The 21,639-nt window shown below is 39.7% G+C and overlaps 1 protein-coding gene across 9 annotated transcripts in view; it reads left to right on the top strand.

Annotated features, from left to right (window-relative positions):
* Positions 1–21,639, top strand: part of tjp1a (tight junction protein 1a) — a 42,387-nt gene that overhangs the window by 13,008 nt on the left and 7,740 nt on the right. For 3 of the 9 annotated variants that reach the window (XM_085906733.1, XM_085906728.1, XM_085906732.1), the window contains exons 2-21: positions 3,226–3,282; positions 4,620–4,744; positions 4,826–4,928; positions 5,360–5,687; positions 5,883–5,989; positions 7,212–7,380; positions 7,551–7,683; positions 10,835–10,977; positions 11,281–11,386; positions 11,787–11,937; positions 13,702–13,810; positions 13,908–14,127; positions 15,080–15,264; positions 15,475–15,570; positions 16,308–16,334; positions 18,368–18,450; positions 18,661–18,871; positions 19,133–19,233; positions 19,634–19,984; positions 20,859–21,098. In XM_085906733.1, the coding sequence (XP_085762859.1) occupies positions 3,226–3,282; positions 4,620–4,744; positions 4,826–4,928; positions 5,360–5,687; positions 5,883–5,989; positions 7,212–7,380; positions 7,551–7,683; positions 10,835–10,977; positions 11,281–11,386; positions 11,787–11,937; positions 13,702–13,810; positions 13,908–14,127; positions 15,080–15,264; positions 15,475–15,570; positions 16,308–16,334; positions 18,368–18,450; positions 18,661–18,871; positions 19,133–19,233; positions 19,634–19,984; positions 20,859–21,098 (3,045 nt within the window). The remainder of the gene's footprint in view (positions 1–3,225; positions 3,283–4,619; positions 4,745–4,825; positions 4,929–5,359; positions 5,688–5,882; positions 5,990–7,211; positions 7,381–7,550; positions 7,684–10,834; positions 10,978–11,280; positions 11,387–11,786; positions 11,938–13,701; positions 13,811–13,907; positions 14,128–15,079; positions 15,265–15,474; positions 15,571–16,307; positions 16,335–18,367; positions 18,451–18,660; positions 18,872–19,132; positions 19,234–19,633; positions 19,985–20,858; positions 21,099–21,639) is intronic. The other 6 variants (XM_085906737.1, XM_085906735.1, XM_085906731.1 and 3 more) reach the window with 4 other exon arrangements.

The raw sequence follows: 21,639 nt of genomic DNA, 5'->3' as shown, positions 1-21,639 counted from the left end.
CATTCACTTCATCAGTATGGCCGAAATGAGTGGATTAGTCTTTGAAGAGTTGGAGTGACTTCTTATTATCTGTATCAGACTGTGTATCAGGCGAGGCCAGGCCAAGGCAGGCTTGAACAAAGGGACCCTGTACATTATGCCTTGTGTGTGTGTGTGTGTGTGTTTGTGTGAGTGTGTGTGTCTGTGTGTGTGTGTGTACACATACACAGTCATGTGTGGTTTGATTGCTGTTCTTTGTTTCCCAGCCCCCCGGCCCTGCTGGCCATAGTTGAAGCCTGACTAATATGGAAGTATAAATATACTAGGCTGCCATTAGTTTGGGCAACATCAAGTACACTATTGTTTCACGCTACACTATTCTGTCACTTAAAAGAACTTTGTCCTTTGTCTCGTTCGTATTTTTGTTTTTATTTATATCAAAAATGAGATAAGCATATTTTGTGGGTTTTTTTTTGCTACAGTGACCCACAATGTTCCAACAACAAAATAGGTGCTTTTATAAACGAATACATTTTGAGATAGCAGAATTTGTCATGTTTATGAATAGAAGTACTAAAATACTCATTTGCCTTATTTACAGCTTTCGTTAGCTTTCCATCCTGATACTTTACAACCAATCCACCAGCATATTAATGGTCATTTCAGAGTGCAGTGAAGAATTATTATTAAAATTTCAATGGTGCAAGATATAGTCTCAGTAAATATTCCGACTCATCTGAGACAGACGTGTTCAAAAACACATTTTTGAATCTTGAATGTAAGAGTTAAAACGGCTTCCTTTTTTTTTTTTTTTTTTTTTTTTAAAGATTTCTTGTATTGACATTCTAACTTCTGTGTACTGATAACTCTGAATGTTTTGAACACTTGACGTGATTGTGGTTTAGCAGAATAATGCGTCTCAGATGAGTTGCGCCTTTGTAATTTCTTCTCTTCAGGACCGTAAGTGAATTCAAAACCAAAGCAACAGCACTCTTGCTGGTGTCAAAAGAGTTCTGCCACAATTGCTAAAGGATAGGATTGAACATAGAATATGAATGCAAATTTTGAGCAATGAACATTGAGTGATGTAGCAGATGATTTGCTTTGTTCTGAGTTCTGTGGAAAATTTGCTAAAACATGGTTGGATGGGTCGTTGAATTGCGGAAGTACTTTCAATCAGCTGTTTCTCCTGGTCCTCGATGGTGAAAATACAATTATTATTCAGAATTAACTAAATCACAATGTATCTGTAGATTTTCTCTCATCGATAAACTCACTGATCCATGATGGGTATTGAGCCTTAACCCTAACTGGCCTTGTGTATGAATTATTTAAAACCGGATAAGCTCCGCCCTTAACTGTTCTGTTAATCGTCTTGGAAAAATTCCTCCCAATTTTTTGTTTATTAATTTATGCCATATGAACATTATTTTTTACCTTTTACCTCTTTGATCTTGTTTATAATCAGCAATAAAATTAATATATTTCTCCAAAGTACATTTTTGCAATTGGAGTTGAGCATCTGTGACTCTTACAAGACAGGTAAACTGAACTGCATGCACTTTGAGGCATCTTACAACGCTTTACTGAACATGTTCACCGTGAGAGATTAAATGTGATGTTCCTCTTCTTACCATTCTGCCAAACAAGTCACAGTTCAAGTTCTCTGTTCTTCATGACCCATCACCCTGTTGTTTCTCACGTGGGCCTCGACTGTTAGATATGGGTGAACGGATGGCTGATTATATGGCAGAACACTTGAGAGAAATAGAAGTGTTTGGGAATGTCAGTGGGAGCAGTGGCTAAATGGGTCAGAACTTATCAAACAATAGCGGCATTACTGTGAGAGTTGTAGTGGCAGACAGGGGAGGGGTATTCGAGAGGGGCGGATAGTTTTGGGGGATGCCCAAGCTTTGCGCCAATTATGGACATAAATAACATCCACACAGAGCTGCCATGGAAATTAGGGTCAAAGGGTTAACTGTGTTTTCAATAGGATGGGGCCAACTGATTCATTGTTGCGGATGAGTGAAATGTTGAGTGAGTAGAAGCACCAAAATTCAAGATGTACAGTAAGTACAGTAACAATAATATGTAATATAGTGTTAGAATTGATCATATTTATGACTTAAGGGTTAAATTTCGCAACAGTTGCCACATTTCGGGATAAATAATGTATAGTAATATCCGTGTTGTGCATACGCCAAACTTAAAAACAAAAAATGAAAATATCTCAAAGATCCAATGTGCAAGAAAACAAAAAAACTAAGTGATTTTTTTTAAAATCTGCATCAAAAATATGTTAAATGATACAGACAGCTATCTGATTAAAATTAGCTGTTTACCAGTTTAGTAGTCTTGCAAAATTTTGCTTAAATAGCTGATCTGTTACTAAATTAGGAATAGAGTGTGTCTTATATTTTTACATCAATAATTTCAGGAACTTTGGTCAAGTGCAGCCCCAATGGCACTGTTGTTGGCTAGGAATTTGTCATATAAATATACATTCATTTTATATACTTGCTCAGTGGATTTTTTTTACCTTCCTTCCGTTGCCCAATGTCATTTACAACCAAACACTGTTAATAAAAGATAATGACAGTAGCGAATAGGCGGCTGCTGATAGATCCGATTGTTCTACTATAGCATGCTGTGTGTTTTTGGAGGCCTGATTATGGAAGTGGAAGTTAATGTGCACTCTGCCATGCATGGTGGCGTTTGTCTTTTTTTTTTATTGCCACGTTGGATTGTGCTCAGCTCTCTGCCACAGACAGCTGTAACCTCACGCCCTACAGGCAAAAACATCTGACAGCGGCGGGGCTGCATCAGCTAAAAGCGAACAATTTAGGCAAGCCGCTACCATTCTGTTAAAAAAAGCTCGTTTCAGACCGATGTTCTGAGTCCAAGCAAGGACCCTTGAAGTTAGAACGCCTCTTTTCTGAACTTTCCGAATAAGCAAAAGAAACATGCAGTCATATGGAAAACTCGGTTGACAGTTGATGCAACCGAGTGGCGAAAGTAAGTGATGGACGCTCATGGAGCGTTAGTTAATCCACCGTGACAGACGAGTTGCGAAATTAACCAATCTTTGCTTCAGCTCTCTTGTATGACCCAGCCAAGAATAATTTGTGCACGTTTACTCTGCTTTTCATATCTCAGGCGATCTTTCATAGCTATTTACCCCAAAGACTCAAATCATGGGCTAATGTATAATTAACGTTTCCTTTTTATTTTTTTCTCTTTCAGAGTGCAGCAATGGAGGAAACGGTCATATGGGAACAGCACACAGTGACCCTTCACAGGGTAGGTGTTTACAGCCCTATAATTCACTTTGCCATTTCATCTCTATTGTCTTTCCCCACTCCCTCCCTGTATCTTGTCCTAATTACAAAGTTGTCCTCATTTGTTCGAAACATCTCCCTCTCCATTGCCTCATGCACTGTACTCAATCCTATGTCGGCTTTTCTTGAACTGAGAGGAGCAGCTGTAGGAGCAGGATGTATGGTGCTGGAACAATAGCCAAGGAGCCCAGATGGCAGGAAACAAAACGAAAGGAAGAAAGACATCAGCATCCACTTCCTATCTACTTCTTTTCTCTTCCTTCCTGCTCAAAGCAAAGAGAAAGATGTGTGGCATGATCGGATTTCTTTTAACATCGATTCTTGTCACTACAGTACATGTCTGAATTGTAATAGACAAAATTAGTTTGTACCACTTGAGCAGCCTCTCAGGCTGTACTATGAGCAAAAGGCGTGGACCAACAGAAAATATGGAGTCTGTCCTCTTTTTTTTGTACTCTAATACCTTTTAAACGTCCAGAGATATTTTCCATGCATTTCTGGGGTGTGTCTGTGGGAATGTTTATTACTTTTTATTGTTCAACGAAAAGAACATTTGTGAGGTCATGGATGTTGGCTGAGTGGGCCAGGCTTCCCATCTCCTTTCTTGTTCAGTGTTGGGTGGGGCTGAGGTCAGTGCGCTTTGTGCAGGCCAGCCAAGATCTTTCACACCAAGCTTATCCAAGGATACATTAATGGGGCTTGCTTTGTGGACTGGAGCGCAGTCATGCTAGAACAGAAAACAACCTTTCATAATGTCCTACCTTGAATTTGACAGTATTACAATGTCCCCAAAACGTGTTTTTCAAAAGAAATAACAATTTACATAAAAGGCCGAGCTATGTAATTCATTGAATTCATGTCATGTTTTAGTACATTGAATAAATAAGAAATCGAGGAAACATCTTGAGCATTTACAGCAAGACTGAACATAGTCATGTCCAAAAGTGAGCGATACAATATTTTTTTTAGTTGACCTGATTGTACCTTGGATCAACTTGACTGGAGTACCTGTCTAGACTGGCCCGGTTGTTGTAATCTAATTAGTAGAAGCTTTAGTGAGGCTAAAGGAGCAGCTCATTGTTGGCAGCGGTTGCTCGCTCTCTGGCTCTGCTAATTTTGTGGGCGCAAGTTTACTTCACATGGCCTGCTTCTGTAGAGCTTGTTCGTTGCGGGTGGAATTTTTTTTTTGCCTATATACAAGATTTAAACAGGCTTTTTAAACAATGCATTTTTTTTTACACATTTTAAAGAACATAATATGCCATATTTGTACATTGTGATTTCAATTTGCATGTGCAGGCTGCTGGATTTGGGTTTGGCATTGCCATCTCAGGTGGACGAGACAACCCACATTTTCAAAGTGGGGAGACGTCCATTGTGATATCTGATGTTTTAAAAGGAGGTCCAGCAGAGGGTTTGCTGCAGTAAGTTTCCACGAGACTCCCTCAGTATACTTACATGTCACTCACTCCCTGTGTTAATTATCTTCACGTTTGATATTTCAGAGAAAATGACCGAGTGGTTATGGTCAATGCAGTGTCTATGGACAATGTGGAGCATGCGTATGCTGTACAACAACTGCGCAAGAGTGGCAAAAATGCAAAGATAGTAAGTATGATGTGAACATTGAATGTTTGTTTTGGATGCTGCTTGCTTCAACCTTTTTATATTGTCGTGTGTGTCGAGTCACCGCAATGTAATATAATTGTTCAGTCGTTCTGCAACTAGTTCTCAATAGTTGCTAATGGTCTTCAGTTAGTTATGATGCGACTCCACATGCAATCAGAAATAATTTGCACTCTCTAAAAAGCAATGCAAAAGCACAAAGGTCAACCACAATTTTAACCAGAAGCCTTGTAGTCCCTATTTGCATTCTGGGAAAATTTCCAAATAATGTATTAAAAAAAAACAAAAACAAAAAACAGGTCTTTAGTCATAGTCACTTCTTTCTTCCCCCTTGTTTCCTCTCTTTGTATTCGTCACCGACAGAGAAAAGTAGCCACTTTTTGTTTTTAAGACTTCCGTTTTTTATTTCTCAGACTATTCGAAGGAAAAGAAAAGTACAGATCCCTGTTTCTCGGCCAGGGGACAGGGAGACCATGTCAGAGCATGAGGAAGGGGAAAGCGATGAAGAAGATGGCTATGAGCATCACCGTGGTCGTGCTGACCAAAGTGCCTACGCTGGCGCAAGTGGAGGCACGAGCAGTAGTCGGCGACCCGATCGTGAACGTAGCAGCAGTGGAAGACGGGATCACAGTGCCTCGCGGGAAAGGAGCCTCTCGCCACGCTCTGATCGACGTTCGCAAGCCTCTTCTGCTCCCAGCAGGCCTTCCAAGGTCACACTTGTCAAGTCACGGAAACATGAAGGTGAGCATACACACAATTTGCGCGTTGCAAAGCAACAAAATGTTCCTACGTTGTACAATAGCGCAGCTTTACTGAGCATTCAGAGTTTAGTCTGAGTGGTTATCTGTGAAAAAAAAAAAAATGCCGCTGCACTGTCATCATTTGGCTCTTTGCTAACAGTTCTGTTTTGATTGTTCTGTATCTCAACTCCGAAAGCAGAATATGGACTGCGATTAGCCAGCCACATCTTTGTGAAGGACATTTCGCCTGAGAGCCTTGCTGCTAGGGATGGAAACATCCAGGAGGGAGACGTAGTTCTGAAGGTAAGAGGATAAAGAGTGTTTGCATGACATTTGGTGGAAAAGATTTGCATTGGTAGTGTTATTAATGGTGAAAGAAGCAGATTTTGTTTGCAATTCTTCATTTTTGATATGGGAAAACTAAACATTGTGCCATTTTGATCAATGAGATGTTGAGGCTTTTACAGTGATGCCAGTACTTAATTATCATGAAAACACATCAGACCCCCCCCCATCAGCCCTCCACGAATCTCGTTCGTATTAAATATCAATCGTTATGCCCGCCTGGCACAGATTTGCACCCATCTATCTTAAATTGGTATTGAATCAGGTCACTGGTATAGTAGTTCAATACGTGTTCAGCTTCACAGGAGGTTCTTAACACCTGAAGCGAGTGTTTGAGTGGACAAAAAGTAATCAAATGGTTTGAAATATAGCCAACTTGAATGCACGAGTTAGTCACGCAAATATTGATGGCTCCAAATGCAGCTTGAAATTATGTCCTATAATTTTGTAGTGTTGTTGTGAATAGGAAAACTTGTCTTGACTTGTCACATTTCTAGGGGATTAAATAAGATTACTTTATTATAAACTTTCTATTGTGTTTAATAGTGTACGACCACTATTTTTCAATTATTACACCACTATTCGTAAATTTCATGCTCTCGAGCATGCTTGGATGCATATGGTTGTGGCTATGATTTTTGGTGTTTATAATTTGTAATATGTGAAAGTAGTATGTTGAGTTGTATGTTGCTGGATATATATATCTTTTTTTTTTATTATGAATTTAATGTAATATACAAGAGCTGTATCAAATAGCTAGTTTTTAGAAAGATAATAATTCCCAATTTTAATACTTTAACATGTTTAATTTTTCATTATTCTTGTTGTTATGTGCAGCGGTATAGTGCTGTGCTATTTCGGGCTCATGTTACTAATAATAAAGTCACCGATATAGCTACATTATGTCGTACAGCACTGCAACCTCATAGCTTTAATTACCAAGATATTACTTAATTAATACGCCTCTAAGCCTCAATCAAAGCTGAGTATTAGTACCATTTACAAAAGATAATTTACAGATGCAGCTTTCATGTTTGATTTATTATCATGCAGGCCACGGTGTCGGGGGTGAAACCTTTCCAATTCTTTTTTATCATAATTACTATGTGGTCACTCAATGTAAATGTTGCACATGATGATGCTATTTCTTAATGATCATCCATCCATTTCCCCTCACCAGATCAATGGGACAGTTACTGAAAACCTATCACTGATAGATGCCAAGAAGCTGATTGAGCGCTCAAAGGGCAAGCTAAAAATGGTTGTTCAGAGAGATGACAGAGCCACGCTCTTGAACATTCCTGACCTAGATGACAGCATTCCGTCAGCCAATAACTCCGATAGAGATGGTGAGATAACAGGCTTTAAGGATGCAACATGGGACTAATTAGATGTATCTGTGTTTTTTTTTATTTGCAAAAGACTTACTATTTTATATAAAAGGTGTATGTCTTGCTGTTGGACTTCCTCAACACTTGACTACAATAAAAAAAAAAAAAAACTGTTTTGACTGTCACAGACATTTCAGAAATACATTCAATGACATCAGACCATTCCAATCGATCCCGTGGCCGGGGACGCTCACGCTCACCTGACAAGAATGAGCCATCGGAGCATCTCGGACTCTCACCTCGGCAGATCACCAATGGCAGGTACGGGAGTAATCATAGGCCAACTATTGATTTAAACCGATCTGTCACACCCACGCTCTGTGATACATTCACAATCCCGTTGCTACACATATAAATAAATCATCGTTGCTCCCACGTGTTAGGTGCCGACTACCCACCACTAATGCAAAAATCACTAGATGCATGCATAAACCATCAAACTCCCCCAGGAGTCATCAATGTGTTTTTATATGCCTCCCCCAGACTAATGTCTAGCGAGGGAAGAAATATTGACCCATCTTCTTGTTTACTAGGCTACTGTGTTTGAAAGGGATTGACTAAACCGCAAAACCATTTCAACAAACACTTTGAAACATTGTCAGTGCAAACATGTATAAACATCTTCTATTCAACTCATTAATCTTGCCAAGACAGTTTTCATAACCTTTACTAATGCAATGTAAACTATTGGTTGGACGGGTGAGCTTACAAGATAAATACTCTAGAAGATACGATGCGCTTGCCAAGAGATTTTATTACGTATCAGATCATTACCTTTAAATCAGATTGTTTGGTGCCAAGCATTTAAAACTTGTAGTGAAAAACAACAGACTTGTTGGCACAGCTCTTGGAGGCTTCGGGAAGATGGGAAAACAAAACTGGGGAGTGAAACTGGCTTGCCACTTTTGTTAAGCAGCCATGCACCACCTGGCTTAAACAAGACATGTTAGTCAGTTGCCAGTTTATAGTCACAGTTGACAGTAGAGTATTTTTCATTAGTTAGTGTGAAAATAGTCAAAATCATTATGACTTGAATCCAATACTAAGCTTGCAGGAAGTTTTTTCTTTTCTTTTTTGGGGGGGGGGGGGTGGTATCTTATGTGGGACAAAGAGGCCTGTTGCATTTAGAATAAAAAAACATGGCTATTATGTCTAGTATTTTATCAAGGGAGTCCACCTTGTTGCCTGAACTGCAGTCCAATGCTGAGTAAATCGTAGTTGAAAATTGAAAAGGACATAGATCCTTTTTAAATGTCCTAAAAGCAGTGATTTATCAACATGCTAGAAACTTTTCATCGGTGATATGTGCTTCTAAACTGCAAATACATTCTGTCGTAGTCACCTTGCCTCACTGCATGAGAAAAGAGTGCGAGAGAGCAAGAGGTCGATAACCGACATGGACCAGCTGAGTGTCGTTTGACAGTTCATTGTATCGAGTCAAATTGTTGAACTTGCGGGCAGAATGGTGGCTGACTGGCGCTTGGTTGGATTTTCCTTTGGTGCTATACTTGCGTGATACTAATCCATGACAATATGTACAGCCGATACAGGCATACTTTTTTAATTACATTGTTTATGTAACCTTTATTTTCATATGAATTTATATTTTATTGACAGTGGTACCTCGTTTATCATATGCATCGTTTTTTTTAATGACATTGTTTATGTAACCTTCATTTATTTTCATATAAATCTATGTTTTATTGACAGTCGTCCCATGTTTATAGAGGGAATTATGTCCTAAAAATTGCTTGTAATAGACAAAATCTGCAAGTAGAGTTTGACTTTTTGGGGGAGTTACGCCTCTCATTACAATTTTTGGGGCGATGAGTTTTGTAATATTCATGGTCTCTGTATTTGTAAAACAAATTTCGTTTCATTTTTTTTGACTGGTCTAACTTAGAAGGAAGAGAAATAGCAAGAAAACATTACATAACATACCATGGAATTCTTAACTCTAGAAGTAAGCCGTCGTTTGATTCCAGTTTTCATGCTGCAGTTATGGCTGAATGGTGGAAAAGGGGGAATAACAATATGCTTGTCACTAAATTGTGATGTAAGAGAATGTTTTATTATCTCTCCGTTACAGTCGGATAAAAGGAATTTGACATACTTCCCACAGTGCTTTGCCGGAGAACAGATGGTTTGCTTAACCTGATTGGCTGCAGGGCTTAGATGCATTCTCTTTCTTTGGACAAAACATCTTCAGTGTTATTGAATGGGCCAAATCATTTAAAACTCCCCTCCACACAGAGTATCTCCTATTGGCCATGGGTTTATTTTGGGAGTAGGAGCAATCGTGTTTCTCAGGGACTTTCATTCCAGATCCACTTAAGTGTCATGGTGCAGTTTACCCAGACATATGTGTGAGTACCGTAATGAGCATTTTTTTTCCCGTTCAATCTTCTTGAATTCTGCTAACAGTACAAATGTATTATTTCTATCTATTATTTTCTTATTTTAATGAAGTGTTCTTAAAAAGATGCTGTTTGGTGTTAAGCTTTCCTTCAATAAATGTGTTGGATTATACTGATCATGTGAAATAATTCAAGACACAGTACTCCATCTTTTGCCAATGTTTTTCAATCATTCAAGCATTACATGCAGTGGATACATTTGTACGCTTTTTCTCCAAAAGAAATTGTGTTGTTGTAATAACGTACACTTTTGTTGTGGTTGAGCTTGAGTCTGATGTCACACAAATATGCACAAGTCAGTGTAAAATTTGTTGAGGTCAGAGGAAAGGAAAGGTTGTCTTAAATAACTTAAGAGTGGCATTCTCGCGTGTAAAAGACACACGAAAATATAAAACAATAACGTAGTCATTGTCATAATGTATAATTGTGTCATGAGATAAAAAAAGTGGTTTAGTTGTAGCTCATGGTTTAGTCTGCCTTTTCAAAGTTCTTTTAGGCTTTTAGTACAGTTCAAGTGCTGTGTTCCAGCATGCAGTCATGTGATGAGATTGGAATTTAACTATTGTTTTAAGTAGCACAGCCCATTCTCTGTAGGCCTCATTCTCTGTAGGCCAACCCCCTCCAGCGCCGCCCACCTCTCTCTTCTAATACATACACAGACAGACGGACATACAGTCCAACCTTGTTTGTTCTTTCCACGATGAATAGAAAATTGAATGAAGTTGACTTGTTTGTAATGGGGGAGGTTTTTTTTTTTCTGATGCTTTGTACCCAGAAAATACATTTTCATTCTACCAGTAATCATTCACTTTTAACCACATTTATGTTAAAAGAACAGATTCTGTCTTGCTGATTCTGCTATTGCGATTGAATTATATTTCTTGTACTATATATATTTACCAAATTCAACACTTTAAGGAATCGTCAAGAAACTTCCAATTGTTATTCTGGTGTTGACATTTCAGTCATGTAATGGGGACCTTTGTTTCTTTCAGCCATCGAAGTCGAGATGAGGAGCGATCTAAACCGCCAGTTGTTATGTCCATGCCAGTCAACAAAAGCGCTGATGATGGTGTCTTATCTCAGGCCAGTGACCAAACCAGCTCCAGAGATGACAGTCAGTTACCTCCGCTGCCTGGTACATAGTTTTTTTTTTCCCGCTTTTATCTTCAAGCCTGTATTGTCATTGGCAAAGAAGGGGAGGGGGCGGGAGGACATGAAACCTGCCAGCAAGGGAACATGTTAATTACTAGGATACAATTTACGCAGAAGTGTACTTATTACAATTTTACAGACAAATGATACTATTTATAGTCAATGAGAGTTGGAGAGGCATGACATTTTTTCTTGTTCCCGGGGTGGCATAACAGAAAATAATGGAGAAGCACTGGTTTACAATGAAGGCTGTTAACCAAGGTTACTCTTGTTTATATTTTGGCAGAACCAAAGCCTGTGTATGCACAGCCTGGCCAGCCTGATGTGGACCTGCCAGTCAGCCCCTCTGATGCACCTGTGCCCAGCGCCGCTCATGATGACAGTATCCTCAGGTCAATATCCTCTTTGCTCAATCAAGCCTGGAAGCAGCAACCATCCTCTGAGGTTATAAATAAATAAATGTGAAAAAATATAGCATTATGATGGGAAAATACTAATGGAAAAACAATTTTTTTTTTTTTTTTTTTTAGGGGTGGGATTACTGGGGTATACAGTAATCCTATGGAGTCCCGTTAAAAAAAACAAAAAAAAACTCACTACCGGTAACACAGGTTTAGCGGTTATTGAAAAAAATTTTTTTTTTTTTAAACCACGGTAAATTATCAAACGGGTAACCAGCCTAATGGATGAGTAATGATAATTCTATCAGCAAATTTAAGCCTGCATATTCTCTTTTCTAATATATGCACATTTTTTGCCAAGTGCCATTTGACCACCAATTTTCTGTTTTAGGCCAAGTATGAAGCTGGTCAAGTTCAAAAAGGGTGAGAGTGTCGGACTTCGGCTGGCTGGAGGAAACGATGTTGGAATTTTTGTTGCCGGAGTTTTGGAGGACAGTCCTGCAGCTAAGGAAGGACTAGAAGAAGGGGACCAGATTCTCAGGGTACTAAGCGCTTCAACAATCTCTTATCACGCACATGCACACATGCTAACATTCACATTTACTTAGGGCAAAAATCATTGAACTAAGTTGATATTACTATTTTAACATGGTTTCAGGTTGCAGTCACTTGAATGAATTACGTTTGACTCTTGCATTTGTATCGAAACATTTAGAGCAGAAAGTAGTGGTGTGGTTTTCAAGGCTAATGTGTCTTTATAACAACATTCTTAACACTATCCTGGACTGAACAACAAGTCAGAAGTGTTCCAGAAAAAAGAAAATCCTCCAGCCATCTGTGCTGAGCAGGACTGTCTCACATAGAAGCATGATTCATTCATTCATGAGGCTGAATCGTTGTCTATGGTCCACATTTAAGGTCTCTGGAAAGTATCATGAGTCAAATTCCTTTTGAAAATTGTATCATAGTGGGAGTAACAGCTGGTGGTTAGCAAGTGGTAGCAGCCTACACAAACTTTAATGAATCCACTGGACTCCATCACTACAATGGTACTGGGAAAAGAGTACAATGCACTTGATCTGTCAGTTTGTGAGTCATTGCCTCGCTGTGCCTTGTGTTAGGCTCCCCTTGTGTCCAATATGAACAAACAATAGGAGTGTTTCTTGCGCTCTGACCTCTTGAGCAGTTATTCTGTTTGACTGAGCACCAGTTGACTGGATGACGCCATTGAGTTCACTTCTCAAATGCACTGTTTGTACAACCTGCAATAAGTTCCAAATGATTATGCTTGGAGAATTGAAGTCAACATTTTTCATACAAATTTCGGACTGCTGAAAAGCATGAAATAATTCAGTGGCTTGTCAAAGCAAAGAAAACATCTAGGAAACATAAGAAATCATAAATCCATTAGAACATTCTCAAAATAGTCTTCCGATAATGGTGTATTAGGGAAAGTGTCTGTCAGGCAAATGCATCGTACTAAAGGGATAAACCGGTCTCCTTTTCCAGCATTTAATCAGTCAGTGTGTATTAAGAATTAAATGAATGATTACCTGAAAAAGGATTAATCCCATTAATTATCAAAATAATGACATACCTCTTATGCTGCCATATAGGACATTTTGGACTATTATTGAAGCTCATATAATTGTTTGTGAAAGCTTATATAATTGTTTATGAAAGCTTATATTAGCTGGAATATGCAAGGTCTTTTGTTCCCCGCCACCTGCACAGATCACTTTCTGTGTTTGCGCATGTTCTTCCCATTGTGCTGCACAAACACGTAAAGACTTCCAGGACATTGTTCTTCATCTTCAAATTGTTGCTTTTTGTTCTTGGTGTTTTACCGGAGATAAAGATATCAAGTCGTCCTGTTTCTGGGAAGGATAAAGGTGTCGTTCAGAAGTTCACTGATTCAGCCCATGTGTTTCTGCTTCCTTTGCTGGCCCTCAAGCAGAGTCAATAAACATCACTTATTGTGTTTGGGAGGGCAGCGGGACGTGAGGGGGAGGCAGCTTAGTCGTAGGGGAGGATTTGATAGCTTCTGATGACAAACAGGTTTCCAATTTAGTGTTATTTCCCCATGATGCAAAACAGTCAAAACATTTAGTATTTAAATAGGTAGACTTTTAAAATATGATCATTTTTAAAAACTGTTTTTCTCTAGATTTTTCATCATCCACACTAGGGGAACAAAAAAAAACATCAATGAAATGTCCAATTAAGAAGACAATAAGAAAATGAACTATTTTAGTTCTTAAGAATGATTACGATACTCGACAACTACTTTGTTTTTGTACCTGTAGGTGAACAATGTAGACTTCGCCAATATAATTAGAGAAGAGGCAGTGCTGTTTCTGCTTGATCTCCCAAAGGGAGAGGAAGTTACAATCCTTGCTCAGAAGAAGAAAGATGGTGAGTTATTAGTACTTGAAACACATAAGCCATCTGTTCCAGCATACGAAAATAATTTCACAATGTCATTTTGTTTTATCTTTTACATTATCACCAGTGTATCGGAGAATAGTGGAGTCAGACGTGGGCGACTCCTTCTACATTCGCACCCATTTTGAATATGAAAAAGAGTCCCCATATGGCTTGAGCTTTAACAAGGGCGAGGTGTTCCGAGTGGTTGACACCCTCTACAATGGCAAATTAGGCTCCTGGCTTGCTATTCGCATTGGCAAGAACCATCAGGAGGTAGAGAGGGGCATCATACCTAACAAGAACAGGTAAGTCTCAGATCACACCTTAGGATAATACACTTGCAGTCTTTGCACTTGTTTTGTAAGTATGTAGGTTGTTTTTATGTATTCAAAACTTGGTTAATCATGCCTGCAGATATTGACATAAACTTAGTGAAACATGAACATAACATAATTGATTTGTTGGATGTCTGCGCTCTAAACCAGTAGATTCCCAACCAAATGAAAGAAAGAAAAAAAAGGTTTGCCCATGTCCAATATTTTCTTTGGTTAGCCGAGGCTGAAAAATCTTTTATTTTGAAACGTGGCAGGATTCTCTCCGTTGCATCCGTGTCCGAGTCACTCTTGACGATTGACTTAGTTGTCTCTGTCGTGTGACGCCAATATTGAATCCACAAGCTAAAAAAAAGCAAAATGAACAGATGTATATGAAATGTTTGTTTGCAATTCGGAAATGGCCCAGTGCGGAGTCAGCACGAGCTTATATCCAAGAAATAAAAGGTTGCAGATCGCTGAGAATACCAGAAGACCCGCTTGAAATATGGATTTTCGGTGACAGGTGGTTCCTACAGATGACGAGCGGCTCGCCAAAGAGTCATTGATGCCTGCAAAACCGATTAGTCAACAAATATAAGTTACTTGTGAGAGTCATAAGCTAAACCGCAAGGCTAAAAAGTCGTTCAATATTAAAGGAGGAAAGAATTGGACTTGCGGTCTTTGTTGTAACATTACCCCCCCACACACACATACACACACTCGCTGAATAGTTGGCGATTCACCAAATGTATGAAAAAAGGTTGGAGACCATTGCTCCAAAAAAAAAAAAAAAAAAAAAAAAAGTGTGTGTGTGTATATGTGTATATGTACTGGTCATTGTAGTTTTTCAGATGTACAGTACCTTGAAATGTAGAATAAAGTCTAGTTTAGCTAGTTCTGATTTTCAGAGCATGACAACGAAGCCTACTGTTCTTTGCTTCAGGGCTGAGCAGCTGTCCAGTGTACAGTACACCCTTCCCAAAACACCAGGGGGTGACAGAGCAGATTTCTGGCGATTCCGTGGCTTGCGAAGCTCAAAGAGGAATTTGCGGAAGAGCAGGGAGGACCTATCAGCACAGCCAGTTCAGACTAAGTTCCCTGCTTATGAGAGGGTGGTGCTTAGGGAAGGTAAGTAGAGGTTAAGAATATTAATATTCACATTCCTTGGTATTAGAATTGCTTGTGATGTTTCAACCAGATGAATGTCACTATTTTTTTAATTCATTCCTAAATGTATTACAAAATTCTGGGTTCATAGTAGGTATTAACAAAATGTCAGACTGATGCTCATATACCCAGAACTGCAACTAACATTGACATGGTCTTGTTTAAAACCAGCCGGATTCTTGAGGCCAGTGGTCATCTTTGGGCCAATCGCAGACGTTGCAAGGGAAAAGCTGGCCAGAGAGGAGCCTGATATCTTTGAATTAGCAAGTAAGTGATCAACAACCAGTCCCCCTTTTCACCTCTGAAAGTGTACAGTGTAAGAGATTTATTCTTAAAATATGATTTCTGTGAATCAGCTTGCACGGAACAGATGTTGAAATCAGTCTTGGGTCATTGCCCTTGTTTTCGGAGTTCTCACATGGTCAATGTTCTGACTAAAGGCTCCAGCTTTTTTTAACACTGCTGTATTTACTAGTTGACTTAAGTCAATTAATTAGGGTTACAAACTAATTACTGATAAATGGCTTTTTGATTTTTAAGATCGGTGGAGGAGAAAGATAGTCACTCCGAACCATTACACCAAATATACTTGTAATGGGCTTGTTTTTGTTAGACCCGACTTTTGAACAAGAACAATAATTATTCCTATCCTGTCAATTACTATCTCGACGTTAATCATATTCTTACAGAATAATTTTTCCCTCGTTATAACCCTGTGGTCATCACCAGGTCCTGTTGTTGTGACATTTTTTGTTCATTGTTTTTTTTTCTCACGTGTAGCTGTCATTTTTTCAACATTTAAAACAACATAAGTAAGCATCGTCACCCCCTTTATTTAACGTGTAATGTTTTTTATATGTGTCATAAAAATTAGTGTGCTTTGACGTCCAAGTGAGCAAAGCTAGAACCATACCTAACTCAAACCACTATAAGAAATGAGTCCATTTCTTGATTTGTGTCTTCGTAACTCTAGTGATCTTTGTGTAACTGTATTTTCTTTTCAGAAACACAGCAACAACAAGGAGGAGAAAGTATGTCATTGAGTGCATCAACTTACTTTTGTTTTATGTGATTTAAAGAATGGCCGATAATTAATCAGCAAGCATTTTGTAAATGGATTGCTTGCTTTTAAATCTGTAGGACCCCATCAATTCGTTTAGGAATTTGGTAAAGCAATAATTGTGTGACTATGGGAAACGTGCCACTAACAAAAAGTAATACACTAACTAATAGCTCATATTACCTTAATTTACAATCGTGAAGACTGTATGAGCTGAGGTATAGTTCTAAATTCCCTTTAGAGGTCTCCTGGGCCTCTCTCCACCTGCCGATGATTCGCCATGACCAAACATTACAAACCAAACAAAGATATTTCACTCATGCATCATTTTTCTACCGTTCCTCTTAGGGTTTAGCTACAGTGTGGCACGACACAAAATTGGCAAGATGGATGGATGGATGGATGGATTTGCACTTGTAATGTTGTTACTGAAGTTGCAGTAACCTAATTGCAAGAATATTTTGGGGGGGAATGGAGTGGCATTCTCATGTGAAAGAAGAATTGCAAGATTCATCAGTTTTGCAACCACACAGTTACATTGCAAATCTAATTATGCAAATCTAATTTATTAATGTGCAGTCGTTTTAAAAACCCACTATCAATTTCAGTGAAATAAATGTTCTACCACATAAACATACATCTATATCATTGTTGGTCTAGTAATCTCTAATTATATTACATAGGTCGAGCCTTACCGTACAGGACGCTGACATTGCCGCCATTTTTCTGCTACCGATCGTCGTAAGGGACAAACACAGCGAATCCCAACATTTTCTGAATCAGTGACTGCAGCAAGTAACAAATGCAATGCACTTAGTTCATCACTTATGGGAATACTAGACATTATTTGTGATGACATTTTGCTTGCACTCTAATGAAGACATTGTGGTAGGCTGGTGACATATGTTCTTTTCAGTGGCGCCGTAGTGCGCGTGCTTCAAAATGCATGCGCTTTGAATTTAGGTCATAGCATTCTATTAATTCAACACTAGCTGTCACAAAATAATACACACCCTCATCAATTTACTAATTGATGATGTTTATCGAGTTGAGCTAAAAATATTTGGAATTAGACCAATTTACTTTTGTTTTTGGCACAATCTCACCACTAAAAGGAAACAAGTTATTTGACAGCAGTTCAACATGCATTGAAACAGATTGCACATCCATTTTGCCTAATTTCCACCGGGTATCAGTTCGGCTATTGTGACACTTCAAACGGTGCTGTGATGTCTGATGATCTCTGAGGTCACACAATACACACTGAAATCAGAATCGTCTAACTTCACTGTGTTTTGAGCTAAGAAAGAGGAATCTCACCATTATTTATGCACCATTAGAGGTGTTTTTTTTTAATATCTGTGGAATATCTGAGTTCTCTTTTGTAAAGTGGTTGTGTAGTGATAGTCAAAGACCCTATTAGAGCTCCAAAGTTTATTAAATATCTTTTATGTACCGTGTTTTATGAGTCCGTATACTTAGTGTCGTCATGAGAAAACCACCCTTTTAGTACCTTGTGTTTCCAGGAAGACCATAATTTCTTATATTTATATGGATCATAAACAACACATTTCTGCAGTTTACAGTAACTATGTATTGTCATTAATGCCAAATGACCCTCCTCGCTTCTTTATTTCATAGCAGTGTTTCTGTCACTGCTTCTTTATTTCATAGCAGCAAACACACTACTGGCATCTTCATTCACCTTATTTGCATTTGCACGTACACAAGTCACTACAAACCATTTGTCATTTTCATTCATCTATCCAAAACACCTAATAGCTGTTGCATGAATTGGCTGCCATCCTTATTTTGTCTTGACATCTGTTTTCATAAACACTTGTCCTCTCCTGTACAGAGATGATTGTTCTGTATTTTACAGTTCTTTTTATGGGAGTCGACAACCGCATGCCACAAGGATGACTAATTTGGGCACTGCCTGCCTTGACTGTTTATCTTTTGTGTTGATGTGACGCGGTTACAGTGTCTCTTTGCCTTTTACAGAAAGCGAACCAAGGGATGCCGGAACTGACCACAAAAGCTCTGGCATCATTCGCCTGCACACCATCAAACAGATTATTGATCGGGTGAGAGAGCGTCCTGATCTAAAACCAGTCAATGACAGTTGATTGCTCTAATTATTAGCATTTCACTGCTGCCCTCTAGTGGAATACACTAACTAGATGTGAATGGCTGAACTGTAATTTTCAGAGCTCTCTTTGAGTGCCAGTTCAATTTCAAGAGAAAATAGAAAAATATGTCGCAAAATATGATGATTGATTTGATGTTTTGATAAGGACAAGCATGCCGTGCTGGACATCACTCCAAATGCAGTGGACCGCTTGAACTACGCGCAGTGGTATCCCATTGTGGTCTTTCTCAACCCTGACACAAAGCAAGGTGTCAAGAACATGAGAACCAGACTCTGCCCAGAGTCTCGGAAGAGTGCCAGGAAACTCTATGAACGAGCCCTAAAATTGAGGAAGAACAATCACCATCTTTTCACGAGTGAGTTCCTCTGGGGAAATATTCATAATGTGTCTTCTTCAAAGGGAGGGGAAATTGTAACATTTTACAAGAGTAAATTTATGTACATTTCATGGGCTGCTGTGTTGGCATCACGACACTCAGTAGTGACGTCTTGCAGCAACTTGCTGCTCTTTTTCACTTCCTCTAGGATTTGCTTTTCCTGCCCAGGCTTTTGAAGAATCTGTAGATTTGAAATGAAATGAATTTTTTTTTTGCCTCTGCTGCTTTTTGTGTGTTCAGCAACTATAAACTTGAACAACATGAACGATGGATGGTTTGGAGCACTCAAGGAAATAATTCAGCAGCAGCAAAACCAGCTGGTGTGGGTTTCAGAGGGCAAGGTAAAGCACATACAAGCCATGTTTTCAACAAGCAATACAGTTCAGGAGGTGGCCGTGCATCACGCTACGGTTCATCAAGAATTGTCATTTTCACACCACATTGGAAATACAGTGATAACACAAAATTAGTCTTTTAATGGCGGAGAGAAGATTCAAAACTTGCATTCATGTAATGTGAGCTTCCAGCAAGTGTGCCATTTCTCTTTTGTTCAATGAATTGGCGGGCCACACTGTATCATTTACACAGCTGATGCGTCTATTTTCCAAAACAGACAAAATCAGCATTGACAGTTTCAAATGATATTGTGATGAACTGAACTGCACTGTTCAAAGAAAATGCGACATCCACTTTGAACGCGTCTCCTTGCTGAAAACTCTTTGCTGCCACTTTGTGTCACAGGCTGACGGGGCAGCAGAGGATGGTCTGGATATCCACGATGACCGTCTGTCCTACCTGTCGGCACCGGGCAGTGAGTATTCTATGTACAGCACCGACAGCCGCCACACCTCTGACTACGAGGACACGGACACGGAGGGCGGAGCCTACACCGACCAGGAGCTAGACGAAACGCTGAATGACGATGTGGGTCCTCCGACGGGGCCTGCCATCACCCGCTCCTCTGAGCCTGTCCGCGAGGACCCGCCCGTCATCCAGGAACCACCTGGCTACCCCGGCTATCAGCACGCGTTGCAGTCGGACCCCCTGAACCGCATCGACCCGGCTGGTTTCAAGGCCCCGGCGCCGCAGCAGGTAGCGTTTCTGAGAGCTGTGCGTCTTCCCTGTTGTCTGGAGGACGTGGTGTGCGTACGAAGGGTGTTCTGGAGGCGCTATTGAAGGCTCCTGTTTATTTTTACAGTTATTGTGTGCTTTTATTGTTCCAATGCAATATCAGTGTGAAAGTCAAACCTTTGGAGGTCAGGTATTTATCACCATACTATAAAAAAAAATATTACACAAAATCTATTACCACCACATTAGTCATTTAACCTTTTCGTGTGTGCGTGTTGACTAATCTTTGTGTGTGTGTTACATTTTAGAACCTTAGAGCCTAATATGCACTTTTCCTCTTGTATTCTGTATTACCAAGAGTTGTCCCACGTGTATATGACTGTTACTGATCTCACTAGGAAAACAAGCCTATATTTGTCCAATTGTCTGTAACAGTACTCACCTATGTGCACTTCCTACTCTTGTTACACTTGTGGTTGGGACTGTGTTGATACCAGAAAGTATTGTGTGCATGTTGGGGAAAAAAAAAACCAAAACTGTGTAAATCGATCGTTCCTGTGAAATGTATTAATCACAGATTCCCAAAATCAAAGCGTTTGTCATGACAGTATCTGTTAAATAAGTATAAAAAGGGACAAGGATACGTTACTGTATTGTTACCATAGAATTAAAGCCAAACTTAGTGTATTCGAACATTGAAAATGTGTCCTAATTCCTAACCATGGCTACAACTAAGTGTGGAGGCAAGGTGATTGGCTGTTTAAATCAGCGTAAACTGTAAAGCACAAGCTAGGAGCAAGCTAGCTTATAGAGAAGCCATGACAACACTAACACTAGTTTGCACTGCACAGTAGTGTCAGCACGTGTTATTAAACATTTTTGAACCACTTCACAGAAAGCAGAAGCCACTGCCATCCCTAGCAACCCCCAGCTCCCTGAGCCCCTGGCTGAGACAGTGACCCCTGCCGTAAAAACTGTAGGGGGCCCGAGCCCCGGCGAGGCTCCTGGAGCTCACCACAGGCTACCAAGCCCCAACCCAGAGGCTGGCTCACTAAAGAGGCCCACGCCTGAGCTAGCCCCTGAGAGTGTCACATCAGAACCAAGACAGTCTGGACTGGCCAGTTCAGAAGCAAAGGTATCCCACTGACCGACCTCTGGATGCTTCGTGACCGGGTCCAGCTCAGCTCGATATGACCCGACTGACCGCCTGTGCTGCTGCTGCTGCCTGTCTACCTGGCTACTTCCTGTCGCCACGCTTATCTGTCTCTACTTTGTGACCCGCCCCCTTGCATGTCCGCTGACCACCGTGCTGCCCAGAAGACTTTGAATTTTGTGTGTGAACGTGCGTGCGTTTATATTTGTGCATGTGTAAGCAACAATGAGTGTTAGATGACGTGGCGAATGTCTCACAGCACTCACTGTTGTTAAACCTCTTTGCATGGCCACTAGAAGTAGATCTCTGTGCTGTATTTTCCTAATGCTGATAAAGCAGAGCCATTGATTTTGTAAAAGTAGCCGTTGATTTTCCAACCGCTGCATCTGCAATTTTTAGTGTTTAGTGCAATAATCCTCTATTAAAAGCTTGGGTGAGAGATTTCAGATTTGGCTGGAAAATTAACAGTTGCTTCTTAAATACCAGGCTTTAAAATGTGTGCATTTTTTATGTGCAAGTTATG

Source organism: Syngnathus leptorhynchus, chromosome 3, assembly GCF_054491065.1.
Source record: "Syngnathus leptorhynchus isolate UIUO chromosome 3, UIUO_Slep, whole genome shotgun sequence".
Lineage (NCBI taxonomy): Eukaryota > Metazoa > Chordata > Actinopteri > Syngnathiformes > Syngnathidae > Syngnathus > Syngnathus leptorhynchus.
Note: the sequence above shows the minus strand (reverse complement) of the source record. Positions and strands in the feature narration are given on the sequence as shown.